This window comes from Panicum virgatum, chromosome 2N (genome assembly GCF_016808335.1).
Source record: "Panicum virgatum strain AP13 chromosome 2N, P.virgatum_v5, whole genome shotgun sequence".
Lineage (NCBI taxonomy): Eukaryota > Viridiplantae > Streptophyta > Magnoliopsida > Poales > Poaceae > Panicum > Panicum virgatum.
The window spans coordinates 46004051-46018977 of NC_053146.1; the positions used below are offsets into that span (position 1 = coordinate 46004051).

Here is a 14927-nt window from a genome sequence, read left to right on the forward strand (position 1 = left end):
GACTTTGACCGCGCCACGCACACAGCGTCTGCTTGTTCCTCGCCAGTCGCCTCCTCTGTCCGCCTGCCCAGCTACCGACACGCGGCTCCCCCGTCGCCACAGCCACGGCCACGGCGGCCGGGTTGAAGTTTTCTCGCCCCGGCCGGACGGTCACTCCGTGCCGGCACGAAACGACGAAATTGTAATGTGTATACCACATGCGTCGACGACAGATTGGGTAGCCTCCCACGGCACGGGCTGCGCGTCGCTGTATGGCTGCAGAATTTCGCGGCAGTGTCGCCACGGCCACGCGGTTCAGCGCTCGCGGGCGCCGACGGCGACCGCCCTCGGCGCGGCGCTCGGGGCACCGCAAGTCCTCGTCAGTGAAACGGCAGGCCCCGTGCCCCAGGGGGCAGCTACTAGTCGGCAGTCGCCTGTCTACTGGTACGGCGCTTTCTCCTTTAGGCTTTAGCCATCGTCAGTGAATCGAGCAAGGGGCCCCCATGAAAGCTGGAGCGGCTCATCACCAGCTGGTACTGGTAGCGGGTGCCCGCTCGTCGTCGTCCGGTCGGGCCGCGGCACTCCCTCCGTCTCGGCTTCTCCTCGCCGTCCTCCTCGTCTGCCTCGCCGGGGCCGAGCGGGGCGAGGGGCAGGCGGCGGGGGAGAGCGGCAGGCGGGCGGTGGACGTCGGGGTGATCCTGGACCGGACGACATGGCTGGGGAACGTCAGCTGGGCGTGCATGGAGCTGGCGCTCGAGGACTTCTACGCCGACGCGGCGCGCGCGAGCTACCGCACAAGGCTCAGGCTGCACCTCAGGGACACCGGCCCCAGCGCCGTCGACGCCGCGTCGGCAGGCAAGTCCGGCGACCCAGCTCACTTGCGCGATCACACACACACACACATCTTGTTGTTACCATACTCATTTCGTCCCTTGTGCCAACCTCTCCACGGCACGCTTGGCAATTTATTAAGCGCGTGCGTCCCGAACTTGCATGTGTTTGTTGGCAATGCGAGCGATTCACGGATCGAGAGTAGTTTTTTTTTTCTTTTTTGCTCCGATATACTATGAAGTATGAACCCTCTAAACCGCATGGATCTGACCTATATCGGTTCTGCTTCTTCAACACAGCAGGGCGAATCCGAGGTCGGTTCGGCTAGTAAAGCGAGCAGAGCAAGCTTGAGCCTGATCTGGAGCTTGTAGAACTTTTTTCTTTTTGCAAGTATAAAGAGAGAGACCTTTATTAGTTACTTCTGCAATCTTGAGCAACCAAGTGCTCCACACACCTGCACGGCTGCACGTGCTCTCGCAATCTCGCCATACAGCACACTGAACCAAGTGTTTGACTAGGTTTTCTTGGGCAATTCACGAGAGCTTACATGGATATGGCAGCAGGGTTATAGTCTTTGGCGTATGCGTCCTCCATTAGGCCAGTCTCAGTGGGAGTGTCATCGACACAGTTACCAAGACTGGAAACTTGAGAACTATGCCAGTGAAGTGCCATGGTGATGACACTTCTCTCATATTTCATGACACTCCTCTCTCTTCTCTCCTCATACTATTAGTAAATGTTAGCATATTTAATATGCATGACACTTCTATGACACTCCCACTGAGATTGACCTTAGTTGAGCAAGCTTATGCATGTTTGATTACTACAGTCTCCAAGGCCTCGCTGGCCATGAAACCTGGTGAGGACCTTGTTGACCACTTGACCTTCACCAGCTGAGCCTGAGGACAGTCTTGTCAGGCTGTATTGGGTTTGGACGTATGTTTAGTGTCATTTATAGTGCGGCCCATTGGACACAATCCATTTAGCCATCTATAGCTGTTATATATATATATATATATATATATATATATATATATATATATTAAGAGGTTTTTTTTTGAGATTACTCAGTACCTTTATGAATACATGTATGCAAACCCTACCTCTATGAGCATTTTCGAAGACTGAACTGGCAAATCCTCGAAATTGACGAAGTCACCATAGGCGCCTCATGTCGACGGGACGTCGTCTACCACTAAAAGCACAATACCGTTAAATCCTAGAATATTCGCTCTCACAGAGAGTCGAACCTAGGACATGAAGTGTCCTAAGGCCATTTTGAATGAGGGCATTTCATATTGAGTTTCCAAAATTACATATATAAATAAGAAAAAACATTTGATTCTTAGTTGAAATAGTTTCGAACAATGTAGTGTTTCAGTTTTTATTGTTTCCTAAACTATGTAAAAAAACCAACTATCTTGGTGACATGGTAACAGTGTATACAGAATTTCACCCATGCAACTTATTTCACATTTCTCTTCATTGATTCTTTACCACGTTATAAATATAAAAACGCTAACATGACCCTCTATTGAATTGAAACTTTGTAAGTGAAAATATCCTAACGACACCCGAAGAATAAAAAAAAAAATCTTGTGGTGCGAGCCCAAGGCGGGAAGCCCCAAAAGGGGCACCAGCTCGGCCCAATCCGACGGCCCAGCAATTTGAGCCCATATCGCAGCAACATGCCAGCATCGCACCACGGCGTCTGCGTTCCCACTTCTCCCTTTCCCTTCCGGATTCCTGAACCCTGCGTGCAGCGGCGGACCTCTCCTCCGGTGGCTGCATTTCCGCAGTCTCCTGCGCCGTTGGGGCCCTACAGACCGCTGCCTTCCTCGCCGGTTCCTTTCCTCCCGGTTGCCGCGGCACCAAGCTCCTCTCCGCTGTATAAGGAGAAGGTACCCCGTGTCCCCGGTTGTGTTTGTAACTTTGTATATAGCGATAAATGAATCACCGAAACCTTGCAATGCCAAATCCATCCATGTCGCGAAGATGTCACGAGTGTAATATGCAAGTTATAGCTTTCCAATGGTTCCGTGGACGCCTGAAACCTACAATGGCCAATACATAGGGTCCGAACCCTGTTCGTCCCTGCTTTCAATTAGGATAAGACCGAAGTTGTGTGCTTTGAACCTTGTTTTTCTGCCCCCAAAACAAGAACCCACTTGGTATTTTGTTTTATATGAAGTTTCACTTTTGCTTCCTAGTCTCAGAATCCCTGGATCTGCTGCTGGATTGAAACCAAATTTTGTGCCTGTGAACGTAGAATGAATGAGGGCCACCGAACTATTCAGTACTGTTTACTTACATATATTTGGTAAACACTGCAGGTGTTGATCTACTAAAAAATGTTCGTGTGCAAGCAATTGTGGGGCCACAGACATCAACTCAAGCCAAATTTCTTGCAGAGCTTGGGAACAAGGCATCGGTTCCAATCATATCATTTTCTGCAAATAGCCCATGCAGTTCGTCTAGTCAGACCCCATACTTCATCCGGACAGCATGGAATGATTTTTCTCAAGCAAAAGCTATCGCCTCACTTGTCCAGAAATTCAACTGGAGGGAAGTCGTACCTGTCATTGAGAATGATGATTCCAACACTAGATTCATCCCTGATCTTGTTGATGCCCTGGGACATGTTGGTACTCGTGTTTCGCACAAGTGCAAGATCCATTCTTCGGCTGGAGATGATGAGATAAAGAGTGCTATCTCAAGTTTAAAAGGCAATTGGACCAGTGTATTTGTTGTGCGCATGTCATACCAGTTAGCCCTTAAGTTTTTCCGGCTTGCCAAGGATGAGGGGATGATGGGCCAGGGCTTTGTATGGATTACGGCATATGGTTTGACAGATATTTTTGATGTAGTTGGTTCTCCTGCACTTGATGTGATGAATGGTGTTGTTGGGGTTGAACCTTATGTTGAAGACACTGAGAGACTACAAGATTTTAAACAGAGATGGCAGGAGAAATACAAAAGGGAAAATCCAGGCACGCAACTGAATGGGCCCATACTTTCTGGTCTGTATGCATATGATACTGTATGGGCATTAGCATTAGCTGCAGAGAAGGCCGGATATGTGAATTCAGACTTTATGCCATCTGAAACAAACAATGGATCCACTGACTTTGACAAAATTAATACTTCCAAGGCTACCAAGAAACTGCATGATGCATTCTTGAAAACTAGTTTCTATGGCATGACTGGGAAATTCCACATTCAGGACTGGAAATTGGTATCAACAACTTACAAGATAATAAATGTAGTTGGCCAGGACAGAAAAGTAGTTGGTTTTTGGACTCCAGGGTTCAACATATCCAGAAATCTAAACAACAAGGCTGATCTTTACACCATTGTATGGCCAGGTGGCAGTGACAAGGCACCTAGAGGATGGCTATTGCCTGCTAATAAAATACTCAAAATAGGAGTACCTTTTAAACCTGGGTTTAGCAATTTTATTCAATTTGAAAATGGAAATGCCACAGGGTTCTGTGCCCGCGTATTTGAGGAAATTATTGATGCATTACCTTACGAAGTACCCATTCACTATGAGGAGTTTGGAGATGGCAAAGGAGAAAGCAATGGAACCTACGACTCACTTATCTACAAAGTTTATCTTAATGTATGTTTGGACTTTGCTTTGTTCCATTTTGCTATTTGTCATGTGTAAGAGAGAGGATATGAGAGAATAATGGCTTGTATTCCTTCAAACCCTAGAAGAGTGGGATATATAGATCCTATACATGGGCCTCTAGATGGGCCTCTATACATGTGCTCACATATACACCAACACCCCCCGTAGTCTGAACTACCGGCGCAGCGGTGTTCAAGACTGGACAACAAGAAAGCCAACACCTCCCCGCAGTCTGAACTACCGGCGCAACGGTATTCAAGACTGGACAAGAAGAGAGTACAAATAGAGTACAAAGGGAAAATACCCCCCCGCAGCCACAACTAGCCACCGGCTACGTTGAGACTGGAGCGAAACTCCGAGAAGGTCGAGGAGGGCAATCCCTTGGTGAAGATGTCAGCAAACTGGGAGGTAGTCGGGACATGGAGTACCCGAACATCGCCGATGGCGACTCTATTGCGCACGAAGTGTAGGTCGATCTCCACATGCCTCGTCCACTGATGCTGGACGGGGTTGGTGGAGAGATACACAGCGCTGACGTTGTCGCAGTAGACGAGCGTGCTCTTGGCGAGCGGGCTGTGGAGCTCCGCCACGCCGTTAGCGACAGCCCGGTACTCCGCCTCAGCACTGGAGCAGGAGACAACCGGCTGCCGCTTGGACGACCAGGAGACTAGGTTGCTGCCTAGGAAGACGGCGTAGCCGGAAGTGGAGCGACGAGTGTCCGGGCAGCCAGCCCAGTCAGCGTCGGTGTAGACCACCAGCTCAGCAGAGGACGAGCGGTGAAGCACCAGGCCGAGGTCTACAGTGCCACGGACGTAGCGGAGGAGACGCTTCAGCGCAGCAAGGTGTGACTCCCGGGGATCATGCATATGGAGACAGACCTGCTGAACAGCGTAGGTGAGGTCCGGCCTGGTAAAGGTGAGGTACTGCAAAGCGCCAGCCAGACTCCGGTAGGCAGTAGGATCAGCCACCGGATCACCCAGATCAGCAGACAGCTTCGCCTGAGTGTCGACAGGAGTGGAGCAGGGCTTGCAATCAGTCATCCCAGCCCGCTCCAGAATATCGAGTACGTACTGCCGCTGGTGAAGGAGAAGACCAGACGAGCGAGGCTCAATAGTGACGCCCAAGAAGTGGTGGAGCTGACCCAGATCCTTTATAGCAAACTCCTGCTGCAGAGAGGAGATGACACTCTGAAGTAACTGCTGATTGGAGGCTGTGAGCACAATGTCATCGATATAGAGCAGCAGATATGCAGTCTCATCCCCATGGCGGTAGATGAAGAGAGACGTGTCAGAGTTGGCCTCGGTGAACCCCAATGTCAGCAAGAACGTGGCGAACCGAGAGTACTAAGCCCGAGGAGCCTGTTTCAGACCATAGAGAGATTTGTTGAGCCGGCAGACCATATCCGGACGACTCGAGTCCACAAATCCCGCCGGCTGAGAGCAGTAGACAGTCTTCGACAGAGTGCCGTGAAGAAACGCATTCTTCACGTCCAGCTGGTGCACAGGCCAAGAGCGCGAGAGCGCCAGCGGGAGGACCGTGCGCACAGTAGTAGGCTTCACCACTGGACTGAAGGTTTCATCATAGTCCACACCAGGCCGCTGTGTGAACCCTCGGAGAACCCATCGAGCCTTGTAGCGCTCCAGTGTGCCGTCAGTCCGATGCTTATGCGTCCAGATCCACTTGCTAGTCACCACATTGCAACCAGACGGACGAGGCACGAGGTCCCACGTCTGGTTGGCAAGGAGAGCCGCGTACTCCTCTTCCATCGCGCGACGCCAGTGAGGATCCGCCAGGGCGTCGCAGACAGAGGAGGGTACCGGAGAGACCCGCGGCTCTCTGTCGGTAGCGGAGAGAGCCGCGGCCTGAGACGCCATCCGCCGAGTCACCATGGAATATATGTGCCGAGGATCCCGGTGGACGACTGGCGGGTGGTACACCGCCGGCTCAACTCGAGAGCGAGTCGGCGGAGGCGGTGGCGGCGACGGCTCTGGTGTAGAAGGCGATGGCGACGGCTCCGGTGTAGGTGCCGCAGGAGCCTCCGGCGCCGGTGTCGGCGCCGAACGACGCCGGTACACCTGCACCGGCTGAGCGTACCGCGGCGGTGTCGGTATCGGCGCCGAGCGACGCCGGTACACCTGCACCGGCTGAGCGTATCACGCAGGTGCAGGGAGAGGCACCGGGGCCGCGCGTGGCGCAGCGGGAGACACCGGGTCCGCACGTGGCACGACCAGAGGTTCGGGGGCCGCGCGTGGCGCGACCACAGGCACCGGGGCCGCGCGTGGCGCAGCAGGGATCACCGGAAGCGGCGCCGGTGTGCCGGGATAACTTGCAGGGAAAGGACAGACAGGGAAAGGTGGCTGAACCACCGGGTCTGTCGGAAACAGAGACTCCAACTCGGGGCCAGGAGAAGGTGTGGAGGAGGTGGAGTAGGGGAAATCCGACTCGTCAAAGACGCCGTGTGGGGAGATCAGGACGCGGCGAGAGGTGAGGTCAAAGCATCGGTACCCCTTGTGGTCAGGGGAGTAACCAAGAAACACACAACGAGTCGAGCGGGACGCCAGCTTGAGAGGAGCAGTGGCGGAGGTGTTAGGGTAACACGCACACCCGAAGACCCGAAGGTGGTCGTAGTTAGGAGGGGTACCGAAAAGAGCGTGGTGTGGAGTGGGAGCAGGAGAAGCAGTGGACGGAAGACGGTTGAGCAAGTAGGTGGCGGTGTGGAGGCTCTCAGCCCAGAAGCGCAGGGGCAGAGAGGCCTGGATCAGAAGGGTGCGCACGACGTCGTTCGTCGTGCGAATCATCCGCTCAGCCTTGCTGTTCTGAGGAGAGGTATACGGACAAGACATACGCAGCTGAACACTCCGAGAGACGAAGAAAGAACGGGAGGTGGAGTTGTCGAACTCCCGCCCGTGTCACACTGGACGGCCTTAACGGTGAGGCCGAACTGAGTGGACACCCAGGCAAAGAAGTGGAGGAGGGTGGGGAAGGTCTCAAACTTGGCGCGCAAAGGAAACGTCCAAGAGTAGTGCGAGAAATCATCGACCACCACCAGATAGCACTTATAGCCAGAAAGGCTAAGAACATGAGAGGTCCACAGGTCACAGTAAACGAGATCAAATGCATGCGTCGCATGCGAAGAAGAAAAAGAGAGCCGAACATGACGACCGAGCTGGCATGCATGGTAGAGGGGCTCAGCAGGAGCCTTAGTACCAGGAACATCGGTACTATGACTGAGCCGAGCCAGAACGTCGCGGCCAGGGTGACCAAGACGGCGGTGCCAGGTGGTGGAAGACGGCGTCGCGGCAAAAGTGGCAGACCAAGACGGCCAGAGCGAAGAAGAAGGCGAGAGTGGTGCAGCGGAAGAAGGAAGGCGAATGGTGTAAAGGGGCCCCGTGCTGTCACACCGGAGTAGCGGACGCCGGGAGGCCGAATCCTTTACAGTGAGGCCAGAAGAATCAAACTCGATGGAACAAGAATTGTCAGCTGTAAACTGGCGAATGGAAAGAAGGTTATGAACTATCTGAGGAGCAACAAACACATTGGGAAGACGAAAAGAGTTAGGAGCAGAACCCACGGCGGTGACAGGAAGGCAAGACCCATTACCAACCATGATGGAAGAAGGACAAGAAGGGTGTGGGGGTCGGACAGAAGAGAGGATACCGGCATCTGGGGTTGTGTGGAAGGAGGCACCCGAGTCGGCAATCCACTCAGTGCTGACCGGCGGCGTCCGCCCCAGGGCGCTGAAGGACTGCGCCAGTGCGGTCTGGTCCCACCCCCCAGGCCAGGTCGGCTGCTGGCTGGGTGGAGCTGGCGGGGTCCAGAACGGCGCGAACATGAGAGCAGCAGCGACGAGCATGGCCGCCGGCTGGGGCTGAGGACGAGGGCCCCCTCCCTGACCCTGAAACGGCCACATCGGGATGCGCCCTGGCCATGGGGCGCTGAAGGATGGCCAGGGCGTACCTCCAGGGCCAGGAGCAGGAGTGGGAGCCGGAGCCATGTTCGGTGAAGGGGACGACGGGCGGGACAAGGAAGTAGGGCGTCTCTGTGGCGACCCGATGAGTGAGAGTGTCGTCCGCGGAGCGCTCGCGCTCCCAAGCGAGGGTAGCTGCGCGGGCCCGCTCCTGAGCCGCCGAAGCCTCGGACTTGGCAGCTAGGAGGGCCGCGGCGAGAGCGGCGTCGGCCGTAGCAGCGTCGGCGGCGGCCTGCTGCTTGCGGAAGGCGGCGGCGGCAAACGACGCGTCCGCGGGGGGCATACGGAACGCCATGGCCAGCGCGGCCGTCGCGAGCGCGGGCAGGGGCGCGGCCGTCGCGGGAAGAGGCGCCGCGGGCGCGGCCACGGGCGCAGGGGGCATCGCCAGTCTGCGCCAAGGAGGAGGTGGGCTGCGCAGCTACTGCTGGAGTGCGCGCGCGGCGCGCGCGACAGCAATCGCGCGCGACAGCTCGGCGGCGACCGCACCTGCGGGGGTAGCAGCAGCTGCGTCAATGGCAGCAGAGGCAGCAGCGGCTCCAGCAGTGGCAGCCTGGCCCGCGCCGGCCGCGGCAACAAGGGCTGCGGGGGCAGCAGGGCAGGCCGCGGGGGGCGCGCTCGTGTCCGCAAGCCCAGGGGCGGCTGCGGCGGCCCAGGGGGAGGGGGCAGCGGCCCAGGAGGCGGCCCTGGCGGCGGCAGAGGACGCGGGCACAGGCAAGGGCGCGTGCAGGGCACATGCCGCGGCTGCAGGGGCGACAGCCAGCGCGTGCAGCAGCTCCGAGTCGGAGCCGCGCCCAGGATGGCCGCGCCCGGGCCTGCGCCGGCCGCGCCCGCGGCGGGGCGGCGACAGCAGCGGCGGGGGTTGGCGGATCGGGCAGCACGCGAGCAGGGGCGTCTGCGCCCGGGATGGCCGCGCGCGGGCCCGCGCCGGCCATGCCCGCGGGGGGTGGGGGGGAGGGGTGGCGGCAGCGTTGGAGGCGGGCGGATCGGGCAAGGCGGCGCGAGCAGGGGACGCGGCACCCGCTGCGGCGGCTGCAGAACCGAGCGGCCGAGGCCACACGCCCGCGGCCGGAACAGAGGAGCTGGGGAAGGAAGAAAGGGGAGGGAAGGAGGAGAAGGAAGGGAAGGGCGGCGGCGGCGGCCATGGAGGCGGCGGCGGCGGCAGCCATGAGCTAGGCTGATACCATGTAAGAGAGAGGATAGGAGAGAATAATGGCTTGTATTCCTCCAAACCATAGAAGGGTGGGATATATAGATCCTATACATGAGCCTCTATACATGGGCTCACATATACACCAACATCATGATCAAGCTAGAGGAGTTAAACTTAGTGTCCAAACTAGCTAATGCAACAAATCTATTACTTTATTAGAACTGATTCGGACTTATCTTCTTGAGTACATAAAACTGGTAATATGTTATTATTTTTTACTGATCATCAGTCATGCAAACGTGTAAGATTATGAACTTAATTAATGTCTATGCACCTTTTCATTCTATATTTCTGTACTATGAATATGCATAGTCCACACAAAAGATCAGTATTCATTGGCACTTACAATGTTTGTTTTGCGCTGGGTCGTATTCCTGCTTTTGTGCAATTATCTGGTTTTTAAGTTTTCTACATGCATATTTTATATTTAGGAATGCAGTGGTGATTTATCTGAATACTCCAACTGGAAGGCAGTATCTCTATTATTAATCAAATCAACTTTAGTAACTTGTTTACAGAGACTCCTGTCATCAAAATAACAGAATTCCTCCTTTATTCAATTCCCAAAAAGAATTGTTACCCCCTCTTAAGTCAGTCAAATTCTTTTGTGTAACTATTATTCCTAGTAGCCTGTTCAACTTGTAGAAATATGTGGTAAACATTCTGTAGCCTCTACTCTTAAGTTTCTCAACCAGATTTATGTGATTTGCTGGCAGGAATTCGATGCAGTAGTAGGTGATGTGACAATTCTGGCCAACCGTTCTTTATATGTGGATTTCACACTTCCTTATACCGAGTCAGGGGTACGCATGCTAGTTCCTGTTAGGGACAAGAGACAGAAGACTGCATGGACATTCCTAAAGCCTTTGTCAGCTGATCTATGGTTAGGAACAGGAGCCTTCTTTGTCTTCACAGGTTTTATAGTTTGGTTTATAGAGCACAGAACAAATCAGGAATTCAGAGGACCGCCAGCCAGTCAAATTGGATCTATCTTCTATTTCTCTTTCTCAACCCTTGTATTTGCTCATAGGGAGAAGATTGTGAACAACTTGTCAAGAATTGCAGTAGTAGTTTGGCTTTTTGTGGTGCTAATATTGCAGCAGAGTTATACTGCAAGCTTAAGCTCAATTCTCACGGTAGAACAGCTTCAGCCAACAGTCACCAATTTAGATGAAGTTATCAGGCGAGGGGATTATGTTGGCTACCTCAATGATTCTTTCTTGCCTGGGCTTCTGAAACGGTTGAAAATTAATGAATCAAAAATGATCCCATTCAACTCTCCTGAGGAGTACAATGATGCCTTATCAACTGGAAGAGTTGCTGTCATTGTTGATGAAATACCATACCTCAAATTGTTCCTTTCCAAGTATTGCCACAACTACACTATGGTTGGGCCAACTTACAAATTCGATGGATTTGGTTATGTAAGTGATTTCTATAGTTTTTTTTCCAGTACAGCTATATGATTAATCAACATTTGCATCTACTTTGTTGCAGAACCTGCTCTATTACTATATAATTTTTTTTGTAAATTTGGTGCCATGAGCAATTATTTGGTCTTTAGATTCCTGTATCTTTTTAGATGTAAAAATAAAAATGCCCAAGGACGCATGGTCAGATTTATCTTCTGGTGGACTGAAAAAACTCAAGAACATGTTTATGGATAGGTGGTTCCATATTATTGGTTCACAGTTTAGAGTTTAGACACAAAAGATCTAATGCTTCTATAAGTATTAAATAACACAAATAAATTTAGTTTAACAAATTAAATAACTCTGCATTTGTTGTTTCCGCATAGCCTCCCAAGCCCAGATAAAGGAGGGGTCCCTTCCCCATGATGGGGATGGTTGTGATTGGCTTGGCGAACCAACGTAAAAAAGATTGTCATGCAGTTAGCTCGTAATTTTGTGCAATGTTCATTCAACACGATTATAGTTGGATTTCTAACCATTGCGATGTGAAAATTATGGTCAACATAATTTTTCCCACTTCATCATGCATGGTTTGCGCAAATGGTCACTATAACTAGCTCACTGTCACACAGGGCTTCGGCAAATGATTAATAAGTTACTCTGTTTTTTGTAGCACTTGTGCTCTAATTAATTGACATGTTTTACGTTTCTTGTTTCTGTACTATTCTGCAGGCATTCCCTCGAGGTTCTCCACTCACAACTGAAATTTCAAGGGGAATACTGGAATTGGCATCCAACGGCAGAATGGCGGAACTGGAGAAAGAGTTTTTATATGTTGATACAATGTGCCCGGACAAAGATTCCCAGACTTCAAGTAGCCTTACATTGCACAGCTTCATTGGGCTGTTCATGATCACAGGGGCATCTTCATTGCTGGCTCTGGTTCTGCATGTTGGCATAACCCTTTATAATAATTGGACTCATTTCATTAGTGCCTGCAGTCAGGGTCCATGGCGTGGACCGGTGGTCATTCTCTTCAAGATTTTTCACGAGCATGATGATAGCTCCAATACTCCAGATAAAGATGAGACCGGAGTTGCTAATGTCGATCCTACAGTTGAGAGCCCATGGAGCAGGTCTAATCACATCATCGAGAATTTTGATTCAGACACTGAGACAGCAGGAGAAGGAACCCCAGGTAGGGAAGTTTCGAATCAGGATCCTGGTCCACCATCATTTGCGTACATGCATTCTGAGAGGTAGTGGAGTAGCATTCTTTTATCTCTTGCCGCTGCGAAGCACCAAATACTCTATGGTCATCGCATACTGTTCAGTATAATTGATTCATTTGATGTACAGATGTAGTCTGCTTTTAGTTTCATCATTAATACATGTGTGTCAACCTGTAGTGCTGATTGCTTTTGCGACTAGTCCTGTAGTGCTGATTGTTTTTACGACTAGTTAACTATAAATTTCAGCATAGCAAAATCTTTGGAAAGAGGAGCATGTGCATCTCAGCATCTGAGAGAATCCTGTCTGATCAGTTATTCTGAAAAAAAAACAGTAAATTCGTCTTACTTTTTTTTTCTGATCTCCTGAACTCCCTACCAAAATTCCTAATTACTTCCAAGTGCGAACTACCATTTACTGCTGCTGTTTCCAAGTGCTGTTAGTCTGTTACAAATCATCAATCATGGAAATTACCTGAACAATAGATTCAGCACCCATCGATATTCCAGATGGTTAATAAGATGCATCTGATAAATGCCTAACCAAACATAGCTTTCATATACAAGTAGACAACCAGGTTTTTGTTCACTGCAGAACTACTGCATACAAAGTTGATCACTTGATCCTGAATTTGTGGTTGAAATCAGTGTATGCCCTTAGCCAGATTCATATATATATGTATCACACCAGCACTGCAACATACATATTTTGATATTTTAAATATTCCGAAAAGAAAACTATTGAACTGTACGTAACATACATATTCACATACCCGAATGATGCACCAGATATGTATTCAGACTGAAACTATCTACTCGCAATACCATATCACACTCACACGTTCACAAAACTAAGCATTTCATCAATCTACTAATAAATCTATCACGTGCTACTACCGTACCGCCTGTCTGCAAGGTTTCTAGCACTGGTTGTTGTACCCTTGCACGTAGTCATGGAACACTGAATCCACTCCAGGAGTCGAGCAGGAGCTCCAAGAACCAACGCTGCCGTCCAACGCCTCATGATCCATTGCTCTGAAGCATCCGCCTATGCCGCCCACCGCCTCGTCGCCGATTTGGCCGCTCTCCCCGAAGCACTGAATCTGCCGGAGCAGCATGTCGATCTCATCGTCCATACTGCCAAATGTTGCTGAGGCGAAGCTTGCTGTGGGTGTCGAGCTCGAGCTGTCCACGCCCGCCGCCGTGCTCGTCGACAGCGGCGGCATGCAGGTGCCGTCCATGTTCTCTTGCACTCCAGCGCATGCATAACTGAAACTGCTCGGCATGTGAGACCAGAGGCCGGAGTAACCGGTGGAAGTTGCACCGGGGAGCTGCCGCGGCCGCATCTCCGAGCCCTCACTCGCCGTCGGTGAAGGAGAAGGCGACGGGGACGGGCTCGGCCACAGCGGCGCACTGATGTTGCCGTAGTTGTACAAGGTGAAGGCCGCTGGGCTGTCGAGGCGAGGGCGCCGGAGCAGACGCATGCTCGCCTGCATCCTCTCGAGCGCCGACGAGGCGAAGGAGTTGTACTGCCAGGTTGGGCTCGTGAGGAGCTGGAGGCGCGTTTCCGCCCTCGGGCGCCGGCCGCCGCCGAGCAGGCGCCGCTTGAGCTTGGTGTTCCAGTGGTTCTTGACGTCGTTGTCCGTCCTCCCCGGAAGCTGCGCGGCGATGGTTGCCCACCTGCCGAGAGCCCAAATCATGAGGATCAATGGAAGGCCGGATCCCTCAGCTAGCTGGCTAGGCAGCTGATTATTGACGATCTACTAACTCTGAGTTGCAGTTGTTGAAAAGGAGCTTGAATAGTTGATGTCTGAATTCTACGCATACACTTACTGACTCACCTGCTCCCGATGCTGATGTAGAGGCTGCAGATCAGCTTGTCCTCGTCCTCCGTGAAGCCGCCGTGCCGGATGTTGGGCCGAAGGTAGTTGAGCCACCGGAGCCGGCAGCTCTTGCCGCACCTGTTCAGCCCTACAAACCAGCAAAAGGGTTAACGATCCCATCCAGCGTTCATAACCTGATGATCGAGTCTCTTCTGCAGCTAACGTTAGGCAGATGATGATCGATGTACAGGTGTTTGCACCTACCGATCTTGTGGGGGAGCTGTATCCAGTTGCCACCGGCGCCGTGCTCATCGATGTAGGCCTTGAGCACGGCGTCCTCCTCCGGCGCCCACGGCCCCTTCTTCACCGTCTCCTTGTCGCAGCACGGCGCCCTGCCCATCTCCTTCGCCGCTCTCCCTTTGCTGCTCGCGCCTCCCGGCGGTCGAGTCTGTTGAGCTCTCTGGAGTGGCTCGGCCGCTCTCGGAGATGGCGAGTGCCGTGGCGCAGCACTGGAGGCTAGCTTGCGCCAGGCGGCGTGACTGATGCCTTGAGGTTGAGGCCAGGGCTGGCTGGATTCGTTTAATTTATATGAAGGGAGCTTGATGTACAACGACTTAGTTTTTTTCTCTCGCAATGAACAGTCGGTCGACACGACATATATTTCTACTTATTTTTTGTTGAATTAATTAGCCTTTGCAGCAGTTTAAAATTTCTAGGCTGTGCTTGTGCATATAGGAGTATGAAATACGGTAAACTAGAGGGTATTGTAATTTTATATATACCACAGGGTCTACTTAATTTTGTACCACTTGCATAAGTACGTCGACTAGATATTTTAATTT

At 52.2% G+C, this 14927-nt stretch overlaps 2 protein-coding genes across 2 annotated transcripts; one reads left to right on the plus strand and one right to left on the minus strand.

Annotated features, from left to right (window-relative positions):
• The first annotated feature begins 392 nt into the window (after positions 1–392).
• On the plus strand, positions 393–12550 carry LOC120660725 (glutamate receptor 2.9-like). The gene is made up of 4 exons (XM_039939354.1): positions 393–834; positions 3144–4432; positions 10338–11045; positions 11766–12550. Exons 1-4 carry the CDS (start codon positions 483–485, stop codon positions 12294–12296), a joined length of 2880 nt encoding a protein of 959 aa, XP_039795288.1. The 5' UTR covers positions 393–482; the 3' UTR covers positions 12297–12550.
• A 419-nt stretch (positions 12551–12969) lies between these two features.
• Positions 12970–14624, minus strand: LOC120660726 (transcription factor MYB36-like). Its single transcript, XM_039939355.1, has 3 exons — positions 14350–14624; positions 14104–14233; positions 12970–13942 (listed from the first exon to the last, which is right to left on the minus strand). The coding sequence occupies exons 1-3, from the start codon at positions 14483–14485 to the stop codon at positions 13183–13185; spliced, it is 1026 nt and encodes a 341-aa protein (XP_039795289.1). The 5' UTR covers positions 14486–14624; the 3' UTR covers positions 12970–13182.
• Between the last annotated feature and the right edge of the window lie 303 nt (positions 14625–14927).

Excerpts from the sequence above, each read along its gene's own strand:
- LOC120660725 (XM_039939354.1), top strand. The coding sequence starts at position 483 with ATGAAAGCTGGAGCGGCTCATCACCAGCTGGTACTGGTAGCGGGTGCC. Across the intron at positions 835-3,143 it reads CGTCGACGCCGCGTCGGCAG|GTGTTGATCTACTAAAAAAT; the intron begins GCAAGTCCGGCG and ends TAAACACTGCAG. Across the intron at positions 11,046-11,765 it reads AATTCGATGGATTTGGTTAT|GCATTCCCTCGAGGTTCTCC; the intron begins GTAAGTGATTTC and ends ACTATTCTGCAG.
- LOC120660726 (XM_039939355.1), bottom strand. The coding sequence starts at position 14,485 with ATGGGCAGGGCGCCGTGCTGCGACAAGGAGACGGTGAAGAAGGGGCCG. Across the intron at positions 14,234-14,349 it reads ACAGCTCCCCCACAAGATCG|GGCTGAACAGGTGCGGCAAG; the intron begins GTAGGTGCAAAC and ends GCTGGTTTGTAG. Across the intron at positions 13,943-14,103 it reads TACATCAGCATCGGGAGCAG|GTGGGCAACCATCGCCGCGC; the intron begins GTGAGTCAGTAA and ends GGCTCTCGGCAG.